The sequence below is a fragment of the Mobula birostris genome, chromosome 4 (assembly GCF_030028105.1).
Source record: "Mobula birostris isolate sMobBir1 chromosome 4, sMobBir1.hap1, whole genome shotgun sequence".
NCBI classification, from domain to species: domain Eukaryota; kingdom Metazoa; phylum Chordata; class Chondrichthyes; order Myliobatiformes; family Myliobatidae; genus Mobula; species Mobula birostris.
The window spans coordinates 61,277,390-61,304,750 of record NC_092373.1 but is presented as its reverse complement, the minus strand read 5'-3'; the positions used below and the strand labels follow the sequence as shown (position 1 = coordinate 61,304,750).

The following is a 27,361-nucleotide window of genomic DNA, read 5'->3' as shown; positions in this document are numbered from 1 at the left end:
ATTATGCCAATGCTAAAATTCACTAATCTTACCACTGAGATTTGGAGGATTTTATGAAAACCGTGATGGAGATACCCTTCTAAATACTTAGAGATGCTGCATGTAGTTCAGGTCTCCCAAAAGTACCACTGTATTAACCACCAAGTATTAAGTTCTGGTTTCTAATCTTTTCACTCTGTGGCAACAAACCTTTCAACCTCAATTGCCCAGGCATGTTACCACCTGTAACAAATGCAGTCATATATTAAGTATGAGTTTCCCTAAATGCAAGGCTACGATTCTTGAAAGTTTTAAGTGGTGTTCGCCAAGTTGCTTACTATTCCCTCAAATCCGTAGTTTTAAATTGTCAGGCAATGTAGTTTCTACTTTAACAAAAATCTGGGAAGTATTCTGTTACAAACAGCAATAATTGGAAAAGCAAATCCTAATTCTGCTTGGACTCCTTTATTCAAACTAAAATGATCTCCCCATTACTCATCTAATCAATTCTGTTAAAAAAATATCAACAGGCAATTCAACTGCAAACCAAACCCAGTACTTCTCAATTTGTTTAAATCTCACTCATTCCAGCCCATCTCTAACACCAATATTTTTCAACCTAGGATCCTTTTAGGTACTATAAGCCGATCAATGGCTATACCAGTTGCAGCTCTCAAACTAAAACCAGATGATAATTTGTATGTACCAGCACTCCCTCCTTTGGTTTGTTAAGCAAACTATCAGCCATGTATTCTCCATCCCTTATGCTGCATATTATTTTTATCCCACTTGGGTTGAATGTCAAAGAGCCAAGAATTCCTGCAGATACAGGACATGCAATCCAACTACTTGTTTTTTTTAATGTTGGAATAAATGTTACAAAATATGGTGACAAAATAAGTACAAAATTCCAAGTTAGCAAAGGTATAATCCCAGAAAAACTTAAGAAAATGCTTTGTCATTCCATAAGTTCTCACTGATTAGCATATCAGCTCCTCCCAGGCTACATTCAGACAAACATAACGTCATAACTCACTTGCTGGAAACAACTATTACCAATGCTGACAGGCACAGACTACCCAGTAAGAGCTGTTGATGGTATATATTTCACTGTGATTTTGGGGAAATGGTTCATTTCAAAATTAAGGGAAACAATTTTATGCTGCGTTGAGGCACAGAACTCCATACACAAAATAAGGACCCTATGCCGATTTTTAAAAGCACATTTACTTAAACAAAGGCTTGGCCATATAAAGTCCTCCCCCCCCCCCCCCAAAACTTCAATCAAAAACTGTACCCATTTTGCAACACATTTCTTAAAAGGCCAATTGGCTAAAATCTATAAAGCTTTAAGAAATATAGAATATTTAGATCAAATGATATTTATCAAAAAGGGGCATACTCCGCAATTTCCAATCATTAGGTTGTTTGGTCTCTTACACCAATAGCAGGATTAGTAAGAGATTTTCTTGGCAAAACTGAAATTTCCTATTAAACCATAATTGACTTCAGAACACCAATGGAATCTTGACAGATGCACAAATTCTGTTCAGTTAGAATTGTCAAAAATAAAATTCAGCATTAATTATAACTCAGAAGAAACACAAGATCAGGGTAATTACACTAACATTTTCTTTATAGTTATTAACTATTCCAGTCTTTGGAGACCTAATTTAGTTCAGTTTGAAATGTACATACTTAAAGAAATAAATAAAATATAAAGGCAGCTTTATTCAATTGAACTGGATAGTAAAGATGTGTTCCTTTGACCACAAATCAAAGAATCAAGTGTAATTTCTGCCACTTGAAACAAATATTAAAGATTAATATAAACATCGGGCAGCTCTAGAAATATTACAAATTGCATAAATATACATAGTTACATAGCTCTATCACCTGATCTCCCAAGGAAATTCTCCAAATAGTTTCAAAACATATTTCTTAATAAAAAGGGACTAATTCTCCAAGATAAGTTGCCTGACCTATTGACTATCAGTTTTATTTCAGTCTATTTAATGCCTGTTAGCAAAACCCTGAATTATCCATGATGGATAAACCATGCATAAAGTTAATGAATATTACTCATGCCTTCAATGCCAAACACATTTTCAACTCTATTTCACTGATACTGTCACACATCATCTCCACTTAATCCGTAATGGTCAAACAAATCAACTTAAAATGAAATAAGTACATTCTCAACATCAAGGTAAACACTGCATAGATGAGAATGTATTATTGAAACACCTAATCAGACAACTACAGAAATTAACAAAACACTTTATTTTTAAAAAATCTAAGAACTGCAAATGCTGGAAATACAAGGAAGCCTTACACTTTTTTTATGGGGGGGTGGGGATGTTCTTAGTAAGTAGTCTGCATTAGAATTTTCTGTAATATGTCACTGTCAACATTCTATCCCAAGATTCATTTTCTTGCAGGTATTCAGTCAATACCAAGGAACACAATAGAATGAATGAACATATAAACAAACACAATCAATGTGCAAAAGGCAAAACCACAAATACAAAGAAAAGCAGAGTAGTAATAATAATAAATGAACAATTATTATCAAGAACACAAATGAAGTTATTTCCTCTGATTCAAGAGCTTGATGGTTGAGGGGTAATAACTTCTGAACCTGGTGGCATGGGATTTGAGGCTCCTATAACCTCTTTCCTGATGGCAACAGTGAGAAGAAAGCATGGCCTGGATGGTGGGGTTCTTTGATGATGGATGCTGCTTTCTTACGATAGCACTCCTTGTAAATTTGGCCCAAGCGATTGCTCCTTGTAATTGTTCCACATTCCTCCAATCCTATTTTATGGACAAAGTGTTCACCACAGCAATCCCTTTAACCTTCAGCTGGCTACAATAAAACACTAGATAAACTGATAGTTTCCAAACACCCCTTCTTCCTCAAAATCCACTTTTGAGATCACGCATTAATTTATTAGCCTGTCATGACTCTGAATTTGAAACGTTTTTCATGTTAGAGCTGTCCTATTATTCCAAGTTGTTTCGGTGACCCACTAGTTGAAAGCCCTACATACTCAACCAGAAGATCATACTTTGGATAAATACAACTGAAGTTTGTTTTAGTTTGAGAAATACCTTCAAATTCTTTTAAGGAGCAACACCAGCCATTATTTTCCAACTTTTCTGTCTTTGCAGCAGCATGTTATACAGTTAGGGAGCAACACACACAGACAAAAAGTGCTGGAGGAGCTCAGCAACTCAGGTAGTACCTACGGAGGGGAATAGACAGTCGATGTTTTGGGCCAAGATCCTTCAGGAGTTCATGTTCTACAGTTAAGTGCCAATGTTTTTGAAGGTATAGTTTTTTTTTAAAAAACCATTTTCCTCAATTTACATAGATGGTGAGGCATCACTAAACTGTTGCAAAAAAAAACTTAAGGTGCACAACTTAAGTGTTCTATCAATGAAATAAAAATATATTTTCCTGTCCTTCAGTATAAAGTTGGACGGCACATCCCTGTAAAAGTATGAAGGGACTATCATCTATTACCACCAAAAATGTTAGAATTTTTAAAGTAGTTCTACTGTAAGTTTACAGTTGCAATCTAATGCTTCTATTTTCTGTGGCCATAGTAAAGATTCTCGGTTTTTAAAAAAGTATTTAGATAAAAACAATTAACTCTTGTACAATATAATCCAGCAGCTTTGTGCTCCAACTCCACAAAAGCATCGTTATTAGCCCTTTATTATGAAGTTTATAAAGATTCACGACAGTGTTATTGTTAAGATATGTCACAGATTTACACTTTACTTATATCAGATACCAGCTTCTTGGGAAATCAAAAATCTCAGTGCACATAGTTTAAAAGATCATATGACAATTATATCCATTGGCCTTATTGTTCTGGTGGTAAAGGGTGTGAAAGATGAACCCACACTAGAATGAGAAACCATGTTATAGGTGACACTCAAGTAATGCTAATTTTTGCATGAAATTGTATTTTCCAGAAATCAACATGATAATCTTTGAATTTTTCATACATGAACATAATCTGCTAGCAGCAGCAGAATAATTCTTATCTCAATTGAATTACACAGTACATTACATCATACATCGTACAGGTGCCAACAGGATTTGATTGTGCAAATGAGGACAACTTTAAGACTTCAATCTCAACTCAAAAACAGATATAATGTGAACAGATTAGTTCTGTAAAACAATTTAAATCTTTTAAAAGTTCATGTCAATTAGTATGGACATTTACAACCCTCCAATTTAAGGCAATCCTCGTTTTCCATAAAGAATACCGATTATCTGAAAATTAATTTCATTTTTCATAAGTGTCTTCAGGAGGCGATTGTTATCTTGAAACTTACACACTCTATTTTCCTGTTCATTCTACTTTATACTTGAAATAACTTAAGCATCTGGGTGGGAACTAACTAGACCCGAGGATATTTACTTAACAGTCTAACCAGTTACACTTAGAAAAGGCGTTACTTGCGTCAAAATGACGAACACACTTCCAACACTCTTTTTTAAAAGTCCACCATGCTTACGGATCACTAACATGTACTAAAGACAATTAAACAGAGATTCTGGAAAATGTGTTAAAATTTCCCGTTCACAGGAAAATTACAACTTATAAACGAAGATAAACCGAGTTGCATTAGCCACGGAGCAACCGATTTATTCTTAAGCCACTTTTTTTTACATCTCTGCGAAGGCGCCCAGACGCTTGCCTTGCTCACTCACGCCTGGCGACTCAATTAGGCCTCAGGCAGGCCCGGGCTTTTGATTACTCACAAATTGCTAAAGACGTCACGGCGGCGGTGGCGGCATCGGTACCGCAACAAAACGCCAGAAAGAAACAATAAAAAAAACCTCCTTCACCTCCAGATCCCGCCCTTTGTTCTTGAAATTTTTCAGCCTTTGCTTATCGTTGTCCGCCATTGCCAAGAGCCTGAAGGGAAAAACTAACTTGCACTGCTTTCTCTTTCACGACCACTGAACAATTACCAGGCCGGAACACCCGCTCTCTCTCGGCGTTCGTTCGCCCGCCCAACCTGCCAACCACCCACCGCCCTTCGACCCTACTTTGCCTTCTCTGGAATGGAGGCAAAATGCCGGTAAAACACTCAGCCTCGCTCTCGCCACAATTGGCAACTCGCAGTAAAGCGGGAGCTGATTGGTTTGTGGCGACGCGGTGATGCGGTTGAGAGGAGGTGGGGAGAGACAATTGCGGCGCGACTGGAGTCATCCAGCCCCGGGGGGGCGCTCTCCCGGACTCAGCCCCACCCCTCCGATGGGAAGTGCGCGCTCCAGGGCCATGCCGGAGTCGCGGCTGGTTTTGGATTGCGTGCACGGCCTGTTGAGGTGGTTAGGTGTGTGTGTTGCAGCGTGGAGTGTTTTTGAACCGTTAGGCTCACGTTTGAGCGAAACTCGGTCATTAAAACATGAGCCTTCCAATTCCTTCCTGGCCCCTGAGAAACATGAACAATTTTAGATTATTCTTGCAGGACACGTTTGTCCGGATCACAATCCATTTACCACCTGTATGTCCTCTTAATTAACATATTTATATCTTATTGCAGTCCAGAACTTATTTCCTCTCTGTCATCTGTTAACTTTTAAATCAATGGCAATGTTTAATCACGTTCTCGCCATTTAAATCTGAATCAGTATATATAACAATAAAACAGAAACGCACCGCTCTCCGTTCACTAAAACTTGTGTTGATCATCACTCTTCTATTTATCTCACTTTTAGCACTATTTCTTGAACTCCACGCCTTTCCTTATCAAGTCCATGCTAACTTTATTAGCTTTAAAAAAACTGACGCTGTCCCTCAGAATTTTCGACTAATTTGCCAAATACAAACACTAAGCTGAATTTGTACATTACCTTTCGGTTCTTAAATTTTACTTCATTGGTAGTCTCTTTAAGGTGATCGCTAAATGAAAAAAAATACTATTTCCTCTTCTTTTTAAGGAACCTGCAATACATTTTATCCAGGCTGGAAAACGTCTTGAACTTTTGGAGAATCTAAACTCTCCGTCAGCCAGCGAATGGTGTAGCAGCATCAACACCGGACTTGGAGGTGAATGGTCCCCCAGTTCGAACACTGCTGGCTCCTTGCACGCTTTCCATCCGTGCTAGGTTGCGCGTCGAGTAAGGAACTCTTGTCTCCTAAACAACAATCAAATGCCACGGAAATGGCATAAAAGGAACAACAACAAATTCTCTGTACATGCTACATTAACCATGACCAATGCATTTTATTATACTTTATTAATCCCCATCTTTTATGAGGACAGATGCAAGTAAAAAATGGGATTATGTTCATTTTAGCTACCGTTTTTTTCATGTACTCGTAGCCTTCCAAATTTACTATTTTCTATCATCTGCATCCTCGATATGTTATGCTATTTGCAATGTCAAGCTCCCAGTATTTGTCATCCATTTATTTTTGCCTTGTCCTGTACATTTTCCAACATGTATGTAGTCTAGATTTTGGAATTATCCAATTTCATTGGGAGGATACTGTACTTAGTTTGAACCCTCACTGTTTCCTTGAATTCCTGCCAGTCTTCTGGAAATGTTTGCCCTCAAGTTGCTGTCCCAGTGTTTTTGCTAAATCAAATCTCAGCCTTGAAAATTCAGCCATTACTGGATTTGAAGCTTCTCTCTGGTCTATCTTTATCCTCTGTAGCTATGCCAGATCTATCTACATTAAGACCATGGTCTCCAAAGTGCATTTCTAAGCGTAATTCTCTAAAATTACATCCAGTCCAGTGTCACCCCCCCCCCCTTGCTGGGGTTGCTACATATTAAAACATTCTGGAATGCATTTCAAGAATTTTGCACCTTCCATACCCTTTACCATCTGAGCTATATTAGGGTGGCTAAAATCCCCTGCTATTTCCGCCCTTGTTATTTTTGCAATTCTCAGAAACTTGCCTAGGTACCTGCCAGAGCTCTTTGTTTTCTTTTTCCTAGCTTTTGTTTTTTTTTCCCCCTCTGGCTTCCAAACTAATTTCTTTGCCTTGTAGATTTGTTCACTAAACCCTTGCTGCCTGCAGTTTTTTTCCCTCTTTTCCATCTGAAATGTTTGTCATGTTTCTATCCTCCTTTTAACAAATTGGTACTGACCCAATTAGCACCAGCAAACCTCCCAGCAAGAACATTGGCCCTGGTCCCGCAGGAAGCAACCTATTCAGTTTGTACTCCCAATTGAAGTTTAAGTCGTCAAGTTTATTGTCATTTAAATACTTACGTATATAACTATATAATGTAAATAGAAATGAGACAATATTTCTCCAAAACAGGGTGTAAAGCACATAACGCACAATAACTTACTGTATGAAAGTAAGCATAAAATCTACAGATGAATCATGCATAATTAACAAACTGAAGAGCATAAATTAAATATTGTAAGGTACTGAACAGGTTAGCTAGTGACACTTGGAATGCGATACAGCAGACAGTTCAGAAGACTGAGAGAAGAAACTGTTTCCCATCCTGACTGTTCTTGTTTTTATGCACCAGAGTCTCCTGATGGTAGAAAGTCAAAGAGAATGCAGGAAGGATGAGTGGGATTCTTAGTAATACTAAGGGCTCCTGCATATGCAGCGCTCCTGATAAGTGTCCCTGATGGAGATGGATGCTAGGGAGACACCTATGATCCTCTCAGCTATTCCCACAGTCCTTTGTAGGGACGTAGGGACTTTCAGTCTGATGCTCGACTGCTCCGATACCAGATGGAAATACAACTTGTCAGAATGCTCTTGATGGTGTTCCTGTAAAATGCAGTTAAGATGGTGGGGGGGGGGCGGGGAGGAGCCTGCCTCAGTCTTAGGAAGTGGAGGTACTGCTGTACCTTCTTGTTCAGGGAGGTGATAGTAAGACATTCAGTCCCAATGCCTCAAGAAATCTAAATCCCTCAATCCTGTACCATTTCATCAACCACACACTCAACTGTGCCATCCAATTTCAGTGTTGATAATCCAGCTCTGATGTCCTTTTTCACTTGTATTCCTTGGTCCTTGTAATCTGTCTGGAGTTGCTCATCCTTTTCAGTTAGAGCAAAGGCACATACAGGGACATCAGACTGTAGCTGCACACCCTCAAAATGCTTTGAAGTCACTCAGTGGCATCCTTGATACTGATACTAGGGATGAAAAATATCATCCTTGCATCATGGCTACAGAAGTAGTATTTTCCCAATATCTTCCGAATCCCATCTCCATATGACTAAGTCAGTCACCTATGATGCTGTACACCTGGCTCTATTCAGATGTGAATTCCTTTATACAGAATGATGTGTTACTTTGCTGATGAAGCAAATCTGACATTTGAAGAAGATGCAGAGAGGTTTCAGGGGAAATCGGAAGATTGAGTGGTTGCCAAGTGCATAACAGAAGGAAGACAATGTGGAAGACGTGAAGTCATTCACTGTTCAAATAAAATAAGAAAGTATTTTTAATTGGTGAAAAATTCAGAGTTGTGTCAGAGGAACCTGTTCATCTTGTACAGTATAATGCATTTTATTGCAAAAAGATTTCAATGTCAGAGACTACTTATATAGGTCTCAGGAGAGACGGCAGCTGGAATATTGTATGCAGGTCTGGTCTTTCTAACTATACCTGCAATAGAGGGAGTCAAGAGAAGATTTGTAAGTGTGCTTACTGGGACAATGGACTCTGGTCCTGTAATCTCCAGTTTAGAAGAGTGAGTGGTGACTTCATTCAAACTTATAAAATTCTTATGGGGGGTGGTGGTGGGGGGAATCCTACTTCTAGCTGAAGACTCTAGAATGGGGGATTCCAAACTCAAAGTAAAGGATGGGCATTTTGGACTGAAATGAGAAGAAATTTCTTCATTGAAAAAGGTGGTGATGTTTTTTGGAATTCGCCGCTTTCTTTGTGTTCAAAATAAAATTGGATAGTTTATTGGATATAAAAGGAATTGAGGAAAATGAGGATAGGATATGGAAATAATGTTTGACGTAGAAGATCAGCCATGATCTTGAGGAATGTCAAAACATATTTGAGAGGTTGAATCCCTGATTATATCTTTATGTTCATAAATTGGATTATTCAGCAAAATGGTGATGAGTATAAGATCAGGGATGATCATATTGAATCACAGAAAAGTCATGTTATGATGTTGTGTTTATATGCCTTTGAATATGCTTTGTAGCTTCATTTCCCACCACTGTCTGAAAGGAGTTTGTACGTTCTCCCCATGACCACCTGGGTTTTTTCTGGGTGCTCTTGTTTCCTTCCATGTTCCAAAGATGTATGGGTTAGGGTTAGTAAGTTGTGGGCATGTTATGTTGGTGCTTGGAAGCGTGGCAACATTTGCAGGTTGCCCCCAGCACAATCCTCAGACGGTGTTTGCCGTTGACATAGAAATGACGCATTTCACTGTATGTTTTGAGTACATGTGACAAAAAAGGCTAATCTTTTAAGAACTGCTGCACTCTCTGCTTAATTCTGTTAATCTGTTTAGCAGTTTTCCATGCTCCTCCATGAGCAAATGCTTTAATTGCGGGATTATCACCCTATGAAATATGATTGGAGATGGACCCTAATGATGCCTGCTGTTGCTCAGGTCCAAATCTAGATTTGGAGCCCTTCCAGTCAATGACTTCTCCCTCATTAGGTTGTCCAAGAGCTGCGAAGAAACTTGAATTTCCTCATAGTGAAGCAGGTACATTCAGGGAAATTGAGCAGTCCTGTCATGACTCTTTTTAATCCAATAATTCAATAAAATTGACATTCTCTCAAATAAATAATTAATAATTGATTGCACATTAGTTTAATTAAATAACTGGGGGCTTTATTCTTAATTTAATGCTATTTATCTACTTATAATACTTAGCAATTTATCTCCTTGGCCACTCTGATGGCACTGTCAAACCCATGATCACCATTACCAGGGCAGCAGGAACATGGGAACGTGATCAGCTACATCTTCCTTTCCCAGTCACCTCCCTGCCTGGCAAATTTATTGTCATTTTTTTGCTGAACCTGGATCAAAATCTTGAAACCCCATTCCCCAAGAGCGCGGCAGGAATGTTTGTATGAGAAGGACGACGGCAGTTCAAAGAAGATGAGACATCATCACCACAAATTGGCAATAAATGCTGGGCTTGGCAATACTCTCTACAATCTCTGAACATCATTTAAAAGAAGAACTATTTTCCCTCTTCAGTTCCCACTTTAAAGAGCAGGAAAGTCCATGAAAGTGGAGAGAGCTACGAAGATCTTGGATTAAGCGTGCATGAATATGAAAACTGGAAGAGGCTGTGAAGGAGAGAGTGTACTATAAATAATCAAAGTTATTTTCAGTGAATTAATCAAATAAATAAAATGTGGACAGGAATTCTGTTGCTGCTGCAATATCTGGAAACCTGTGGACATTTTATTCCAAGGTGACTAACAAGCAACTTGAAGAACTGTCGTATGCTGAAATCCGAACAAGAGAGAGAAGTGTTAGAGGGAAGTTACTTGGACCTGTTGCTCATGGAGTTGATGAAGTTTTAAGGGTATTAGGGAAGTAGGAAATAATTTTTAGACTCCTGTGGATAACGGGTTAAAATTGCGTACAAACTTCTGTTTATTCTGCTCTGAGTAATCTGCTTGAGGCTGGTTTCAGACTAATGACTTTGCAGATGTCTCCTAAGAATGTTATGTTCTGGGGGTTGGATTCTGCTTATCGATCGCACGCATCCTGCCTTATGGTTTCACAAGAATTGAGCTAAGTGCCCTCGTTTGTTTAGGCAAAGGGAGGACTTACTAACAAGGACAGGAATGAACATCTGTCTGTAATTAAGTCAGGGCTTAGCAAAGGGAATAGCTGATAAGGACTGGACAGTACCTCCATCTGTAATTAAGACCTTGATTTAGTGGACTCTCTTAGCTAAGTAATTAAGTTTTGCTCTAACAGACTTGGTGGGAATACCAGTTGAACCAAGTGCTCTCTGTCTTGCTAGTTCTATAAATTATAACGTTTCTGCATGTTAGACAGAGGTCCAATATGAGCACCCAGAAGGAGAGGAACTCTGTCCCTCTGGTGTGCGGTTCCGCACCTCTCGCCAGCTGAGTTTGAACAATTAAACTGGTGAAAAGGATAAAGTAAAGAACTGTTTGTGGTGTGGTTATTGGTCCGGCAAATTTAAGCTTACAGAGTTAGCCACATCACTTGGAATAAATGCATTTAAATTGGCAAGTAGTCAGGGGTAGGAAGGCAAAACAATGTTTTACTTATTCTAGTAATCAGAGAACAGCAAGGCTCCTGAGACATATTGAATGCATGCCTTACACAACGTGGGAAGTCCAATTTCTTCGCACCTCCTTGACATCTACAGATTCAGATCCTTTCATTCATCACATACATCGAAATGTACAATGAAATATGTTGTTTACATTAACAATCAACACAACCAAACGAGGTTCCATGGACACAAACTGCTGGAGGAACTCAGCAGGCAGGCAGCATCCAGGAAATGAGTACAGTCGACGTTTCAGGCCGAAACCCTTCGGCAGGACTGGACATGGGTTTCCAGGCTGGAGAGGAACTTGGATTAGGAGGCACAGGTCCATCATGGTTCATCAGTGACACAGGACTAAGGATTTAGTTCTGCTGAAAGAATTTTGTGAATCTAGATACTACATTAAAAAAAAATACCCGAAAGGTAGTAATCTGGGGTATAAACTAAGCCACCAGTAATTTATCACAAGGTTAGAAGGATCATTGAGATATTAAAAGGTTCAGAGAGATGGACATATGGGTCATAGATTGTTATGGAATGGGGGTTTCAATTCATGGGCACCGGCATAAGTATAATGAAAAGAGCAAGTTAATCTTTGGGGTTGGACTACACCAGATTTTCAGTGTATCTCCTAGCTACAAAGTAGATAGGACTTTAAACCGAATATAAGGTACTGGGGGTAGGGACTCCCAGAGCAGAGAAATCCAGAATGCTAAAGAATAAGAAACATTGCAGGAAAGTAATTGCGGTTAGGATGATCAAGTTGTACCAGGAAGGAACAGGTTATAAACAACAACTTAATTAAGGGTCTTGGATGAAATGTCAACTGCTCATTTCTCTACCTAGATTCTGCCTGGCCTGCTAATTTCTTCCAGGATTTTGTGTGTTGGTACAAACAACTGTGCACTAATGTATAAGGTTCAGATAAGGAAAAACGGTAATGAGACAAACAGGGGCATGGTGTAGAGAAATTATGGTCACATGGTATTAACATTGCATTCTTGAATAAACTCAGAAAAATTTTAAAGTTATGTTCTCTAAGACCATTCTGGAGGCTGCTGAAGAGACCTAGAGGTGGCTGTGGATCCGGAGGGGGGATCTGTGGATTAGTGCGCCACTTGGACACGAGTCTGGGGCTGATCACCCCCGGCTGGGTCACCTGGTCGAGGTTGTCTGATGATTAAAGACCCGAAACACCCTATGACCCCGGGTTCATCACTGAAGACATGTCCAAGTAGCACCAGAAGGTGTATTCTACAACTATCACATCTGGCTCGGTCAGTGACCACCAGGAAAGTCTAGATGACACCCGTGAATAGAATGGTGGCAGCTGGAGAGACAGCAGACTGCGTGGAAAGACGGCAAATGGGGCAGCAAGGGCTAGCACCCCAAACAGCAGCTCCTGTGAGGGAGCACCCAAACAAGCTATGGAGAACCCTTCTGAAACATACCCCCAGGGATGCCCGAGAGGGGGAAGGATGAGCATCCCGATGGGACAGACCTATTGGCAATGACTCAAGCAAATGGACAATCGACTATGAGTGTAGTCTGTGTCTGTGGCAAGGTGTGCAAAAACCTGACAGGTCTGAGGATCCACCAGACAAAGATGGCCTGCTTGAGGAGGGAACAAGTGAAGCAACGCACAGGAGCAGTAGCTAGTACTACAAGTTCTGTGGTGCTGACTACAGAAGCTGGTCAGACGGAGAAGGAGCCAGGCTGGGAGTCACCTCACAGTGCCCGGAACCTCCAAGCAGCACAAGTCCCCCCAGTGAGCAGGAAGTCGGAACAGTGTCAGGTGAAGTGGCCTGCCGCTAACAAGATGGACTGGTTCCAGTTGGATGAGGATGTAGACAAGATTCTGGAGGCGATATCGAAGAGCGATGCTGACCAGAAGCTCCGGACTATGTGCACCCTCAAAATGGGCATAGGCTCAGAACAGTTTGGCGTCAAGGAAAAGCATTGAATAAGTAATCCAGCGAGACCAAACCGGCGGGAACGGAAAGCCAGCCAGCTGAGACAAGAACTCAAATCTCTGAAGTGCCAATTTAAGTTGGCCAAGGAGGAGGAGAAGACTGCCCTGTCAGACCTCACAGATATCATAAGGAGGAGGCTCATCACACTCAGGCAGGCTGAGTGGCACCGAAGGAAGGGCAAGGAGAGGGCCTGAAAGCACAGTGCATTCATTGCCAATCCCATCGGCTTCACCAAGAGGATACTAGATCAGAAGCGAAGTGGCCACCTCACTTATTCTGTAGAGGAGATAAACCACCATCTCAGTATCACTTTCGGTGACACCTCAAGAGAGCAGGACCTCGGCCCGTGTTAGGCACTGGTGACACCTCCAGAACTGGTGATCCAATTCAACATCTCTGAACCCACCCTGAAGGAGGTCAAAGAAGCAGTCAAAGCAGCAAGAGCAAGTTCCGCCCCTGGCCCCAGCGGAGTGCCTTACAAAGTCTACAAGCAGTGCCCAAGGCTCCTTGTGCAACTCTGGAAGATCTTAAAGGTGATCTGGTGGAGAGGAAAGGTCGCTGCTCAGTGGAGGCATGCGGAGGGTGTCTGGATGCCAAAAGAGGAAGATTCAAGCAACATCCAGCAGTTTCGTATCGTCTCGCTGCTCAGCGTTGAAGGGAAGATCTTCTTCAAGATTGTGGCCCAATGTTTAACTGAGGTCCTCTTGAAGAATGGATACATAGACACCTCAGTACAGAAGGGGGTGTCCCAGGACTACCTGGATGCATAGAGCACACAGGAGTGGTGACCCAGCTGATCCAGGAGGCAAGAGAGAACAGAGGAGACCTTGCAGCGCTCTGGCTAGACTTAATCAATGCCTATGGATCCATCCCACACAAGCTCGTTGAAACAGCACTGACAAGACACCATGTTCCAGAGATGATCCGAAACCTCGTTCTGGACTATTACAGCAACTTCAGGTTGAGAGTCTCCTCCGGGTCACTAACATCCGCCTGGCATCGGCTGGAGAAGGGCATAATCACTGACTGCACAATCTCGGTGTCAGTCTTCTCACTGGCCATGAACATGATTGTCAAGTCAGAGGAGGTGGAATGTAGAGGCCCCATGTCTAGATCTGGTACTCGGCTGCCCCCCATAAGAGCATTCATGGACGACCTGACGGTGATGGCAACATCCATCCCTGGGTGCAGATGGCTCCTTCAAGGGCTGCAATGGCTCATCTCATGGGCAAGGATGAGCTTTAAACCAGCCAAGTCCAGGTCTCTGGTCCTGAAGAAGGGAAGAGCAGCCGACCAGTTCCGCTTTACGCTGGGAGGGATCCAGATTCCAACGGTGACAGAAAAACCAGTCAAGAGCCTGGGCAAGATCTTCGACAGTTCTCTGAAGGACACAGCCGCACTTCAACAAACCAGGAGCGACTTGATAACCTGGCTCACCGCGATTGACAAATCGGGGCTTCCAGGAAAATTCAAAGCCTGGATGTACCAACACTGAGTCCTGCCAAAGCTACTCTGGCCCCTTCTAGTCTACGAGGTGCCAATGTCAACAGTGGAGGCTCTGGAGAAGACCAACAGTCTATTTCTCCAGAGGTGATTAGGTCCCCCCGGGACCTTAAGCAGCATTGCCCTGTAGAGGCATTTCACCAAGCTGCAGCTCTCCATCAGCGGGCTATCAGAGGAGTTCAAAGCCACTTGAGCCAGGGAGGTTATGATGTACTGAGACTCCTCTGATGTTAAAGTCGCTACGGCAGGAATCCGCGTAAAGACCGGAAGGAAGTGGAAGGCACAGGAAGCTGTCGACAGAGCGGAGGCACGGCTGTGGCACAACATCTTGGTGGGCACTGTGGCAGTGGGGCAGGCAGTACTGGGCTGTTTTCCAAACCACGCTACGACAAAACCCATGGAAAGAAGCGTCAACTGGTTCAGGATGAGATACAAGCAGAAGTAGAGGAAGAATGATACAGCAAGATGGCCGGCACGTACAAACAAGGTGCCTGGACTAGATGGGAGCATGCGGAGCCTCACAAGTCCACCTGGACAGAGCTCTGGAGAGCCGAACCACTGCACATCAAGTTTCTCATCCAATCATTCTCTGACGTTCTCCCAAGCCCAGCCAACCTGCACAGGTGGGGCATGGCAAACACTCCAGCATGCCAACTGTGCCAGAAGAGGGGCACCTTGGAGCATATTGTAAGTTGCTGCCCGAAGGCATTGGGGGAAGGGCGATACCGCTGGCGCCATGACCAAGTCCTAAGGTCTATGGCGGATGCAATCAGCACAGCGATTCAAGACAGCAAAAATCAGCACGCTCCCAAACAGTCCACCACCTTTATTAGAGCAGGGGAGAAGGCTCAATATTGGCCTAGCTCCTTGGGAGGGCTTCTTGCCACTGCACGAGACTGGCAGCTCCAAGTCGACCGAAGGAGACAGCTCAAGTTCCCAGAGAACGTCGCAGCCACTCTGCTCTGCATGGACATGGTGTTAATATTGGAGTCTACAAAGCCAGTGGTCCTGCTGGAACTTACTGTCCCCTGGGAAGACCAGACTGAAGAGGCCAACGAGTGCAAGAGGGCTAAATACACAGATCTTATTGCAGAATGCTGGAGCGTTGGCTGGAGAGCTCGCTGTGAGCCAGTCGAAGTTGGGTGCTGGGGCTTTGCTGGCCATTCATTACAGCGGACTCTAAAACTCCTTGGAGTTAAAGGACTGCAGTGCAGAAGAGCCAGCAAGAACATTCTGGAGGCTGCTGAAAAGGCCTCGCAGTGGCTGTGGATCCGGAGGGGGGCTCTGTGGATTAGTGCGCCACTTGGACACAGGTCGGGGGCTGATCACCCCCGGCTGGGTCGCCTGGTTGAGGTTGTTTGATCATTAGAGACCTGAAACACCCTATGACCCCAGGTTCATCACTGAAGACTGTCATGGTCTGGTCCGTGTAATCCGCATTCCAGTTCATGGTCCAGTCCGTGGACTCGGGATTCCGGGTCTTCCAGCTGTCCCTTTTTTCGGTTGCATTAATCCTAGGCACCTGACTCCCATCTTGTGGCTTGGAATATAAGTAGCCTTGGGGGCGAGTATGGGCTGCTGGTTTGTCTTGTCAAGATCCCCTGGGAGCATCCAGCTGGTGGAAGGCTAGAGTGGCCACTTGCCATCTTTAGGCCATGTTGGAGAACCATCGCTTCATGGAGCCTTGCTGTCGGTAGTCGGAGCTGTCTTTGCAGTATGGATTTGGCTGTTTCCCGGGCCAGCTGAGTGGCCATCAGCCACTCCTAGCTAGGTAGGGATCCAGCTGTTTCCATAGCCAGCCGAGGTGGCTGGCCGTAACTGCAACTCGGAGCAACCCCGATGCAGAGATGAAACTGACTGTCGTTCTTCGATGTTTGTCTCTTCTTGTCCTTGCCTCTGTGGAGTAAGTCAGGCTGTTCTGCCATTGCCCTGCGGGGGGATCTGTCTTGTCTTGTCTTTGCCTCTGTTGGGTAAGTCCGGCCGTTCTGCCATTACCCGATGGATGGACCTTTCCCACCTTGATGTGGAGATAAAGTTGAGTCCCGGCTTGTCTAAGGATAAATCCCGGCTCTATGTTGATGTACAGTTCCCGGTCTGTTTCCGAACTCCATCCTCTGATTTAGCAGCCCCAAGACCCAGGGCCCCAGCCATGTCCTATCCTGTAGCCATGTCATGTCCTTGCCTAGTTCTGGGGTCCGAATCCAAGGCAAGACCCAGGTTCTGGGTCCTTGTCCCGTCTCTGGCTCGGAGTCCAAGCACAGGCTCCTAGTTCATGGTTCCTAGTCCTGGTCCTGCTTTCCCAAGCACAGGCTCCTAGTTCATGGTTCCTAGTCCTGGTCCTGCTTTCCCAAGCCCAGGCTCCTAGTTCATAGTTCCTTGTCTGGGTTCCCTGTTTCTTGTCCATGTCCTAGCCCAGGTCCTGCATCCTAGTCCTGTCCCTATTACTTCAGTGTCTGTGTCCTGCATTTGGGTCCATTCCCAATGCTCCTCTTTGTGACAAAGACGTGTCCAAGTAGCACCAGAAGGTGTATTCTACAACTACTGAATAAAAATGGTGGCAGAACTTATCTTGAAGAAAAGTAATGCAATTGGGAAATAGATTTGTTTGTTAATAGAGTGGCTAATTATCCTTTGCCTCCCTTGGTTAGACATTAAAATATTAATTTCAAAAATTAGTAACCAAGAGCAAGTCAGGAGAAAAAAACTATATGATTAAAGGCTGTATATTTGAATACATTGCTGAAAAGATAAATAAAATAATGGCACAATTGGTAACACATTGGCTTGATCTTGTATCCATTCCTGAAACATAGTTGCAGGGTGGTCAAAATCTGGAAATAATTATTGCAAATAGTATCTTTTAAAACTATGGTCAAAATGGAAAAGGAGGGGGGAGGGGCAGGGTAAAGTTTGAAGGTGGAGGCAAAGGGACTAGTTCTGATAATAAATAAGATCTTTGGGAAAGGAACTTAATCTGGAAAAATCAGTATGGATCAAGCTAATAAATAAGAACAGACATAAAATTTTGGTTAGAGAAATTTACAAGCCCTAATGTAATTCATTGCTTTTAACAAAGCCTCAATCAGCAAATTATTGTTAAAAATACAAAGGGTAGATGATAGAATAACAAGGAAATGCATCTCAACAGAATAAGTGGAACAATCAAGGCTACCTGTTGAAATTAGATGTGATGTTAGATTAGTGGTACTGGGTTGAGAATCCAAATCAATTCTGAAGGCCACTGTTGGCAAATGAAGTTCAACACAATAATATAAAATAAAACTCATATAATCCAGCATGCGATTGTATGGAGATGCTGAAGGTTTGCTATTTCAGAGGAAGTAGAATCAGGCTTACTATCTCTGACTTAGATGACATAGATGCTCATTCATTAGTTCTGAGCATAACATGACATGTGGCCAAAGTTAGTATTTGGGTCCAGAACACCAGGAGTCAGGTAAACAGTTTTACAGTTGAAGTCTAGAGTGCTTATATATTTCCATTTTCCTTTAAGCTAACCAGGTTCACTGGAAATACATAATACTACTAAAATGCAATTAAAGTGTGTTTGGATATTGATAGGAGTAACATTCAGTTGTCCAGGAAATCTGCTAGACCAGCACCACCAAAGTTCTAAAACTGTCAAGTCATCAGGGTTTCACTGTGGCATAAGTTGGTAGGAAGGATACAGAGACCACTATTCAGTTAGATTCCCCAGATGAGTGCACATCCTGTAACTTCCAACAGTATTATCAGAATCAGATTTAATATCACCAGCATATGTCGTGAAATTTGTTAACTTTACAGCAGAAATTCAATGCAATACATGATAAATAAATATAGAGAAAAGAAGAACAGTAAGTATATATATGTCCATTAAATAGTTAAGTTAAACTAGGTAGTACAAAAAAAAACAGAAATAAAAAAGTAGCAAGGTGGTATTCATGGGTTCAATGTCCATTTAGGAATCGGATGGCAGAGCAGAAGAAGCTGTTCCTGAATCACCAAGTGTGTGCCTTCAGGCTTCTGTACCTCCTACCTGATGGAAACAATGTGAAGAGGGCATGTCTTGGGTGGCGAGGATCCTTAATAATGGACGCTGCCTTCCTAAGGCACCAGTGTTATGGAAAGATCTTCCTGATGAATGATGGCACTAGTTACAGAAGGTGGCTCATCACCACCCAAGGAAACTAAGGGAGAATAATAAATGTTGAGATTACCGATGACACCAGAACTCGTAGGAATAAACTTTCCCCTCTTCATGGGGTACCCATTCTTTTAAACTCCTAACTTTTGCAGTCTATTAAGCTTCACACCCCATGGTCATTATGTTTATAGAAATGATGAATCCAATGTTATTCTATCTACTTTAACTACACATTACCATCTATCATTAAAACTCTGATGATCCAGTAGTTGATTGTTCATAAATCTTGATGGTTTGGCATCTGGCTCGCTCATTTAAAAACATAGAAAACCTACAGCACAATACAGGCCCTTCAGCCCACAAAGCTGTGCGAGTATGTCCTTACCTGAGAAATTACTTAGATAGTGCACCACCTCCCCAAAACTCTGCAGGTGCATGAGACCAACTCATGTTACTGGGAACGTAGGTTGAGTGCATGGCCAGAGCTTGGACTGGATACGCCAAGGGTCATGGGGAGGTTTTGTAGCCGGAGAATAGATGTGCAGCTGAAGCTGGGGACCAGACTGCTTGTATGTGTCAGCTTACTTCATCAGCTGGAACTTTCCTGCATCTGTTTCTCAAGCACACTTTAAACTCACCAGGGTTTAATTTCTGCTCCCTTTAAATCCAAAAATGTAATATGCTTTGGTGTAACATGCAAAAAAAAAGTGAAATAAAACTGCGTTGGAATAATATGCACGACATTCAATAGCTTGAAAAACATGCTAGGCTGGCACTGTCAAATTCCCAGAGGCAGTGGAGTTTTGCTGAGTTGCTATTTTTACATAAATTTTAAAGGTACCATTGCCAAAATTCACTAATAACTGAGTTTCTGTTCAGGGTGCTACCAAACATTAACCAACACAAGAATGTTACTTTATTTAAAATACATGGAATTATAATGTGACTTTATTTGTTCAGCAGTATAATTTGTTTGAATTAACTTTTAGCCTTTAATAATTCTAGATGGTAACAGTTCATGCTGCTGTTGCCTACTTCAGGTTATCTGTGTTCATTCCTAATCTCAGACTATCCCTCTATTCCCTTCCTGTTTATGTGCCTGACTACTTGCCTCTTAAACATTACTTGTTGCATCTGATTCCTCCACTTACACTGGAAATGTTCTTGAAATTGCCTCCTGCCATTCTCCAGGACTATCCTTGCAGTGATAGGACCTTTGATTTGATCCATTGGTTGTAAAATGGCTTAACTCTGGCTGTTGTTGCTATTTAGTATGCAAGTAGCCCAATATTGCAGCTTCACTATATAGACACTGCAATAGTTAGATAAAGCTGGCACACCCTTACCCCTTAAAGTGGTAAAAGAATCAAAAGGGAAATTGATGGACATATGAGAGAGAATAAATTCTAGGGTAAAAAGAATAAAGGGCTCATGAGATTACTCTGCTGGAAGTTAGTTTGGATGGATGGGCTAATTGACCTTTCTACATAGATCAATTTGCACCCCAATAGCAGAGTAGGTCTATCTCAAAGTAGCAAAGCAGCTTTGATTTTAAACCTTTATCACTTCAGAAATTAAACAGTCATTACTAAAATAATACAAATGTTCAACCCCCATCAAACCTGTATTCAACAATAATTTGTCTAATTTTGCTGGCCACTGTCCCCTGACCATAAAGCACTACTCTTTAGAAATTGAATTACATTTTATTATAAATTTACAGAATTTCTGTCTCCACAATACATGCCATCATTCCAACTCCACCCCAATCTCCCTCCCCCCACAAAAAGACACTCACTCTCTTCTCTCCCTAATTTCTTGCACTTCTATGCTACCAAAGCCTTTGTCCAATCAATTTACAGGTTATGTTTTCCAATGAAACTTCTTAGACTCTTCAAAAGGTTGACAAAAAGGATTAGAATTAGAATTTAAAAGGGGTCTCTTTGCTTTGGATGTCAACGATAGGGAAACAATATAAAGGCAGATATCAGAAAGATGAAATAAAGATAGGGAGATGATTAATAATTACTTGGAATGGTGGGAACTAATCAGAGACAGCCAACATAGTTTTGACAAAGACCAATTTGATTTGAAGAGATAACAAAGTGTATCAATGAGGGCAATGTAGTGGATGTGATTTACCTAGACTTTATTAAAACATTTGGCAAGGTCCTACATGGGAGGCTAATTGATAAAGGTCTAACTGATGAGATCCAGGGCAATTTGGCAAACTTGGTTTGGTAATAGGAGAGAGGATGATAATTTTTGTAATTGGAAGTTGATGATTAGCGATATACCATGGAGAGCGTTCTAACTGGCTGCATCACAGTCTGGTATGGGGAGGATGGGGGTGGGGAGCGGTTTACAGCACAGGATCGAAATAAGCTGCAGAGAGCTGTAAACTTAGTCAGCTCCATCATGGGCAATAGCCTTCATAGTGTCCAGGACATACTCAAGAAGCAGTGCCTCAAAAAGGCAAAAAGGCAGTGTCCATCATTAAGGATTTCCATTACCCAGGACATGCTTTCCCTCTGCCATCCAATTTCTGAATGGGCATTGAACTCATGAACACGATTTTTTTATTTCTATTTTTGTATTCATTTATCTAATTTAACTAATATATATATATTTACTGTGGTTCACTGTTTTATCTCTATGCATTTCATTGTACAGCTGCTGCAAAGTTAATAAATTTCCTGACATATGCCAGTGATATTAAACCTGATTCTGATTCCCACAAGGATCAGTTTAGGGACACTCAATGTTTGCAGTGGACATTAATACTTGGATGTGGAAGAGGCAGGCATGATCACTAAGTTTTCAAATGTCACAAAGATTTGCAGAGTTGTTGATAGCATCATTATCATAGCTTGTCACACCAGACAGCCAGCCACTCTAGTGTTGTTTGATGTTGAGCAGGTCAGCGTCAGTTAAATCAGGTGAGAGTGGGCAGTTGCGCAGAACGTGTTCAATGTTCTGCACCCTTTCGTCACACTCACAGGATTCGTTGGTCTTTAAACCCCACGTCACCATATTGTCTCCCGTCCTACAAACTCCCGCTCTTGCTCTGTTGAGAGTGCACCACTTCCGTCTGTCAAGCAGTGCCCCGTCTGGCAACATTTCTGTGCGGTCTTGCACTGTATTGTTTGGTGGGGTTCTGGCTTCTGTTTGTTGCCAGAGGTCAATCCTGTATGTTTGGGGGGATGTTCCGCGCGGCAGTTCCTCCACTGTAGCAAAGCTTTTCCTCGATTTTAGGCCGTTGGAAACTGGCACATGATGGTGTAGTGGGTGCCGTGGATCCGAGTTCTGTTTACCTTTTTCAATTTTTGTTGTAGTGCGTCTTCGGATCTCTGGGGGAGCAATGCCTGCAAGTCTATAAATGATGTTAATGGATGTGGGGCGCAGAGTGCCCGTGATTATTCAGCGGGCTTCGTTAAGCAACGGGTCTATTTTCTTCGCATGGGCTGATCTGCCCCACACAGGTGCACAGTATTCTGCAGGTGCATAGCAGAGTGCTAGGGCAGTTGATCTAAGTGTGTGAGCATTAGCTCCCCATTTCGTGCCTGCTAATTTTTTCAAGAGAGAATTGCGAGAGGCAACTTTCCCTCAGAGTTTTTGGATGTGGGTGGCAAATGAGAGCGTCCTATCCAGTGTCACGCCCAGGTAAATTGGAGTCGGATGGTGTTCGAGCTCCTTCCCACACCAGATGATCTTGAGTTTCCGAGCTGCTTCTCAATTCCTCAGGTGGAATGCACACACTTGAGTTTTTGATGGATTTGGGTTCAGAGAACATTTTTCACAATACAGCTTCATTGCTTCGAGAACTGCTGTAAGTCGTACTTCAACTTCTTGGAAGGAGTTAGCTTGTGTTGCTATGCATAGGTCATCTGCATAGATAGACCTACGTGTGTTAGGAAAGGTTGGTTGTTCATTTGTGTAAACATTAAATAGTGGAGGTGCCAGGACTGATCCCTGTGGTAGTCTGTTCGTTTGTGGAAGCTACCTACTCTTAATTCCATCTTTCCTTTGATGTTGATAGCATGGAAGGTAGCCTTAGGAGGCGAAAGATATAAATATATTCAGTGAAATTGGCTGAAAATGGCAGATAGTGTTTAATACAGGCAAATGTGAAGTGATGTATTTTGGAGTACTAATGAGGCTAGGACATTCTGTATACCATGAATAGCTATGTCTCAGGAAGTACTGTGGAATAGAGGGATCTTGGAGTACGTCATTAATGCTTGAAAGTGGAAACACATGTAGATAATGTGATAAGTAAGGGTGTGGGATACTGGCCATCATTGGCTGGAGCATCAAATGCAAAAGTAAGGAGGTTGTGCTCCAACCTTTTAAAACTTTGGTCAAGTTTCAGTTGTATCCATTTCTGGTCAGCACACCAAAGGAAAGATGTGATATCAATGGAGGTGGAGAGGGAGATTCACCAAGATATTGTCTGGGATGAAGAGTTCAGCAATGAGGAGAAATAGGAGAAGCTAGATCTGTTTCAACTGGAGCAAATGATGGAAAGAGGGATTATTATAGCAGTATATAAAATTATGAGTATAGATAGGGTAGACTGTAGGAAACATTTTCCTGTCTCAGAATTAGGTAAAACCAAAGGACACATATTTAGGGTAGGTTTCAAAGTGCTACGAGGGACATCTACTTCGTACAGGGAGTTGTAAGTGTCTGGTATGCACACCTTGAGAAAGTTTTTGAAGCTGGGTTGCTGACTGCATCCAAGAAGTTTTTAGGTGACCACTTGAATTGTCTAGGAGATTGCAGATCTGCATATTTCTACAGTTCACAGGTGATACCAAAGTTAGTTGTATTGTGGACAATGAAGACAAATTTCTAAGGTTACTGCATATCAGCATGGCATTCTTCCCAGAATCCTGTGGCCCCTCCTCGTCTATGCAGTTCCGGTCTCGACAGTCGAAACCTTAGAGAGGAGGGTTAGCAACCACCTCAGGAGATGGCTGGGGCTGCCAAAGAGCCTGAGCAGCATTGCACTCTATGGACATGACAACAAACTGCAACTGCCATTCAAATCCTTGGAGGAAGAATTCAAGGTAACAAGAGCCAGAGAAGTGCTACAGTATAGGGACTCAAGTGACCCGAAGTTGGCTAGAGCAGGGATCCAATAAGTACTGGCAGGAAGTGGAGGGCAGAGGAAGCTGTTCAGGAGGCAGAGGCGAAGCTGCGTCACAGGAGGCTGGTGGGAGTGGTCACACGAGGCTGAGCTGGGCTAGGATCCTTTCCAACTGCCCAACTGGACACCAGAGGGAAGGAAAGGCACCGTCTGGTTCAGGAGGAGGTGAGAGCAGTAGTGGAGGAGATGAGAGCCTGCAAGGCGGTGGGAATGAAGCAACAGGGAGCTTGGACAAGATGGGAGAATGCAGTTGAGAGGAAAGTGACCTGGGCTGATCTTTGGAAAGCCGAACCACACCGCATCCAATTTCTCATCCAGGCAGTGTACGATGTGCTTCCAAGCCCATCAAACCTGCACACATGGGGCAAGGCAGAGTCATCTGTGTGCCCACTGTGCTCCAAGCGAGGAACCCTGGAGCACATCCTCAGCAGCTGTGCAAGGGCACTGGGTGAGGGACGGTACAGGTGGAGGCATGATCAGGTCCTGAAGACCATCGCTGAAGCCGTCAGTGCAGGAGTTGAGTGGGCGAAGCGGTTCCGACCCTCCAAGCAGACCATTGCCTTTGTCAGAGCTGGGGAGCAGCCAATACCTGCCAAAAGAACATCTGCAGGCATCCTGACCTCTGCAAGGGACTGGCAGCTGTTGGTGGACCTTGAAGGGCAGCTGAAGTTCCCCAACCATATCGCAGCCACCACCCTGCGACCAGACATTGTCCTAGTGTCTGAGTCCACTAAGCAAGTGGTGCTGCTGGAGCTGACAGTCCCATGGGAAGATAGCTTGGAAGAGGCCTTTGAAAGGAAGCTCTCCAAGTACGCAGGACTGGTCAGCAACTGTCAGCAGGCTGGATGGAGAGCGAGGTTTCTCCCAGTGGAGGTTGTAGGGGATTCGTAGCCCGTTCTTTAGTTAGATCCTTCAGCATTTTGGGCATTGAGGGAGAGAGGAAGAGGAGAGCCATCTGCAGTACCACTGATGCGGCAGAGAGGGCCTCAAGATGGCTGTGGCTCAAAAGAGGGGAGCCATGGAGTCATAAGTAGCTAGCCATCTGGACACAAGCTGGGGTCTGATTAGCCCCGGCTGGGTCACCTGGAGGAGGTTGTATGATGTTGAAAGACCCGAAACACCCGATGATTCCAGCAACATCACTGAAGATGTGTCCAGAAGCATCAATAGATGTATGTACACAGCAGGCTAGAGATAAAACTGAGGAAATGAGTAAGGGAATGGCAGACGGAATTTAAAAAAGACAGGTGTGAAGTGATGCATTTTGGAAAGCTAAACCAACCTAAGATATATAAAGTAAATATGATGGTCCTAGGGAGTAACATTGAACAGTAAGAATTTGGAATACAAGTTCACAGTTCCCTGAAAAGTGCCTACTATGGGCCTGTGATGCTGCTGCAAGCACGTTTTTCACTGCATCTCTGCATATATGCACTTGTGCATATGACAATAAACTTGACCTTGACGTTGAAAGTGGGGGCACAAGTGGACAGTTTGGTGAAGGAAGTGTATGGTATGCTTGGCTTCATTAATGGAAGCTTTGAGAATAGGAGTAGGGAAGTAATGTTAGAGTTGTACAAATTGTTGGTTACATAGAAACTATAGAAACCATAGAAAAACTACAGCACAGAAACAGGCCTTTTGGCCCTTCTTGGCTGTGCCGAACCATTTTCTGCCTAGTCCCACTGACCTGCACACGGACCATATCCCTCCATACACCTCCCATCCATGTATCTGTCCAATTTATTCTTAAATGTTAAAAAAGAACGCGCATTTACCACCTCGTCTGGCAGCTCATTCCACACTCCCACCACTCTCTATGTGAAGAAGCCCCCCACAATGTTCCCTTTAAACTTTTCCCCCCTCACTCTTAACCCATGTCCTCTGGTTTTTTTCTCCTCTTGCCGCAGTGGAAAAAGCCTGCTTGCATTCACTCTATCTATACCCATCATAATTTTATATACCTCTATCAAGTCTCCCCTCATTCTTCTACGATCCAGGGAATAAAGTCCTAACCTATTCAACCTTTCTCTGTAACTGAGTTTCTCAAGTCCTGGCAACATCCTTGTAAACCTTCTCTGCACTCTTTCAACCTTATTAATATCCTTCTTGTAATTTGGTGACCAAAACTAAACACAATACTCGAGATTCGGCCTCACCAATGCCTTATACAACCTCATCATAACATTCCAGCTCTTATACTCAATACTTTGATTAATAAAGTCCAATGTACCAAAAACTCTCTTTACGACCCTATCTACCTGTGATGCCACTTTTAGGGAATTTTGTATCTGTATTCCCAGATCCTTCTGTTCTACTGCACTCCTCAGTGCCTTACCATTTACCCTGTATGTTCTACTTTGGTTTGTCCTTCCAAAGTGCAGTACCTCACACTTGTCTGTATTAAATTCCATCTGCCATTTTTCAGCCCATTTTTCCAGCTGGTCCAAGTCCCTCTGCAAGCTTTGAAAACCTTCCTCACTGTCCACTACACCTCCAATCTTTGTATCATCAGCAAATTTGCTGATCCAATTTACCACATTATCATCCAGATCATTGATATAGATGACAAACAACAATGGACCCAGCACTGATCCCTGTGTCACACCACAAATCACAGGCCTCCACTCTGAGAAGCAATTCTCTACTATCACTCTTTGGCTTCTTCCACTGAGCTAATGTCTAATCCAATTTACCACCTCTCCATGTATACCTAGCGACTGAATTTTCCTAACCAACCTCCCATGCGGGACCTTGTCAAAGGCGTTACTGAAGTCCATGTAGGTAACATCCACTGCCTTCCCTTCATCCACTTTCCTGGTAACCTCCTCGAAAAACTCCAATAGATTGGTCAAACATGACCTACCACGCACAAAGCCATATTGACTCTCCCTAACAAGTCCCTGTCTATCCAAATGCTTGTAGATTCTGTCTCTTAGTACTCCCTCCAATAACTTACCCACTACCGACATCAAATTTACCGGCCTATAATTTCCCGGATTACTTTTCGATCCTTTTTTAAACAACGGAACAACATGAGCCCTTCTCCAATCCTCTAGCACCACACCCGTAGACACCGACATTTTAAATATATCTGCCAGGGCCCCTGCAATTTCAGCACTAGTCTTCTTCAAGGTCCAAGGGAACACTCTGTCAGGTCCTGGGGATTTATCCACTTTAACTTGCCTCAAGATAGCAAGCACCTCCTCCGTTTCAATCTGTACAGTTTCCATGATCTCACTACTTGTTTCCCTTAATTCCATAGACTTCATGCCAGTTTCCTTACTAAATACAGACGCAAAAAACCCATTTAAGATCTCCCCCATTTCTTTTGGTTCCGCAATAGTCG

At 42.8% G+C, this 27,361-nt stretch overlaps 1 protein-coding gene and 1 pseudogene across 2 annotated transcripts in view; one reads left to right on the top strand and one right to left on the bottom strand.

The window, feature by feature from the left end:
• kpna4 (karyopherin alpha 4 (importin alpha 3)) overlaps nucleotides 1–5,123 on the bottom strand; it is a 28,238-nt gene extending 23,115 nt beyond the window's left edge. For both annotated transcript variants that reach the window (XM_072255421.1, XM_072255422.1), the window contains exon 1: nucleotides 4,853–5,123. In XM_072255421.1, coding sequence (XP_072111522.1) covers nucleotides 4,853–4,912 — 60 coding nt within the window. In that variant the 5' untranslated portion in view covers nucleotides 4,913–5,123. The remainder of the gene's footprint in view (nucleotides 1–4,852) is intronic.
• Nucleotides 5,124–12,696: 7,573 nt separating this feature from the next.
• LOC140197027 (uncharacterized) lies at nucleotides 12,697–25,046 on the top strand (annotated as a pseudogene).
• The last annotated feature ends 2,315 nt before the right edge of the window (nucleotides 25,047–27,361 follow it).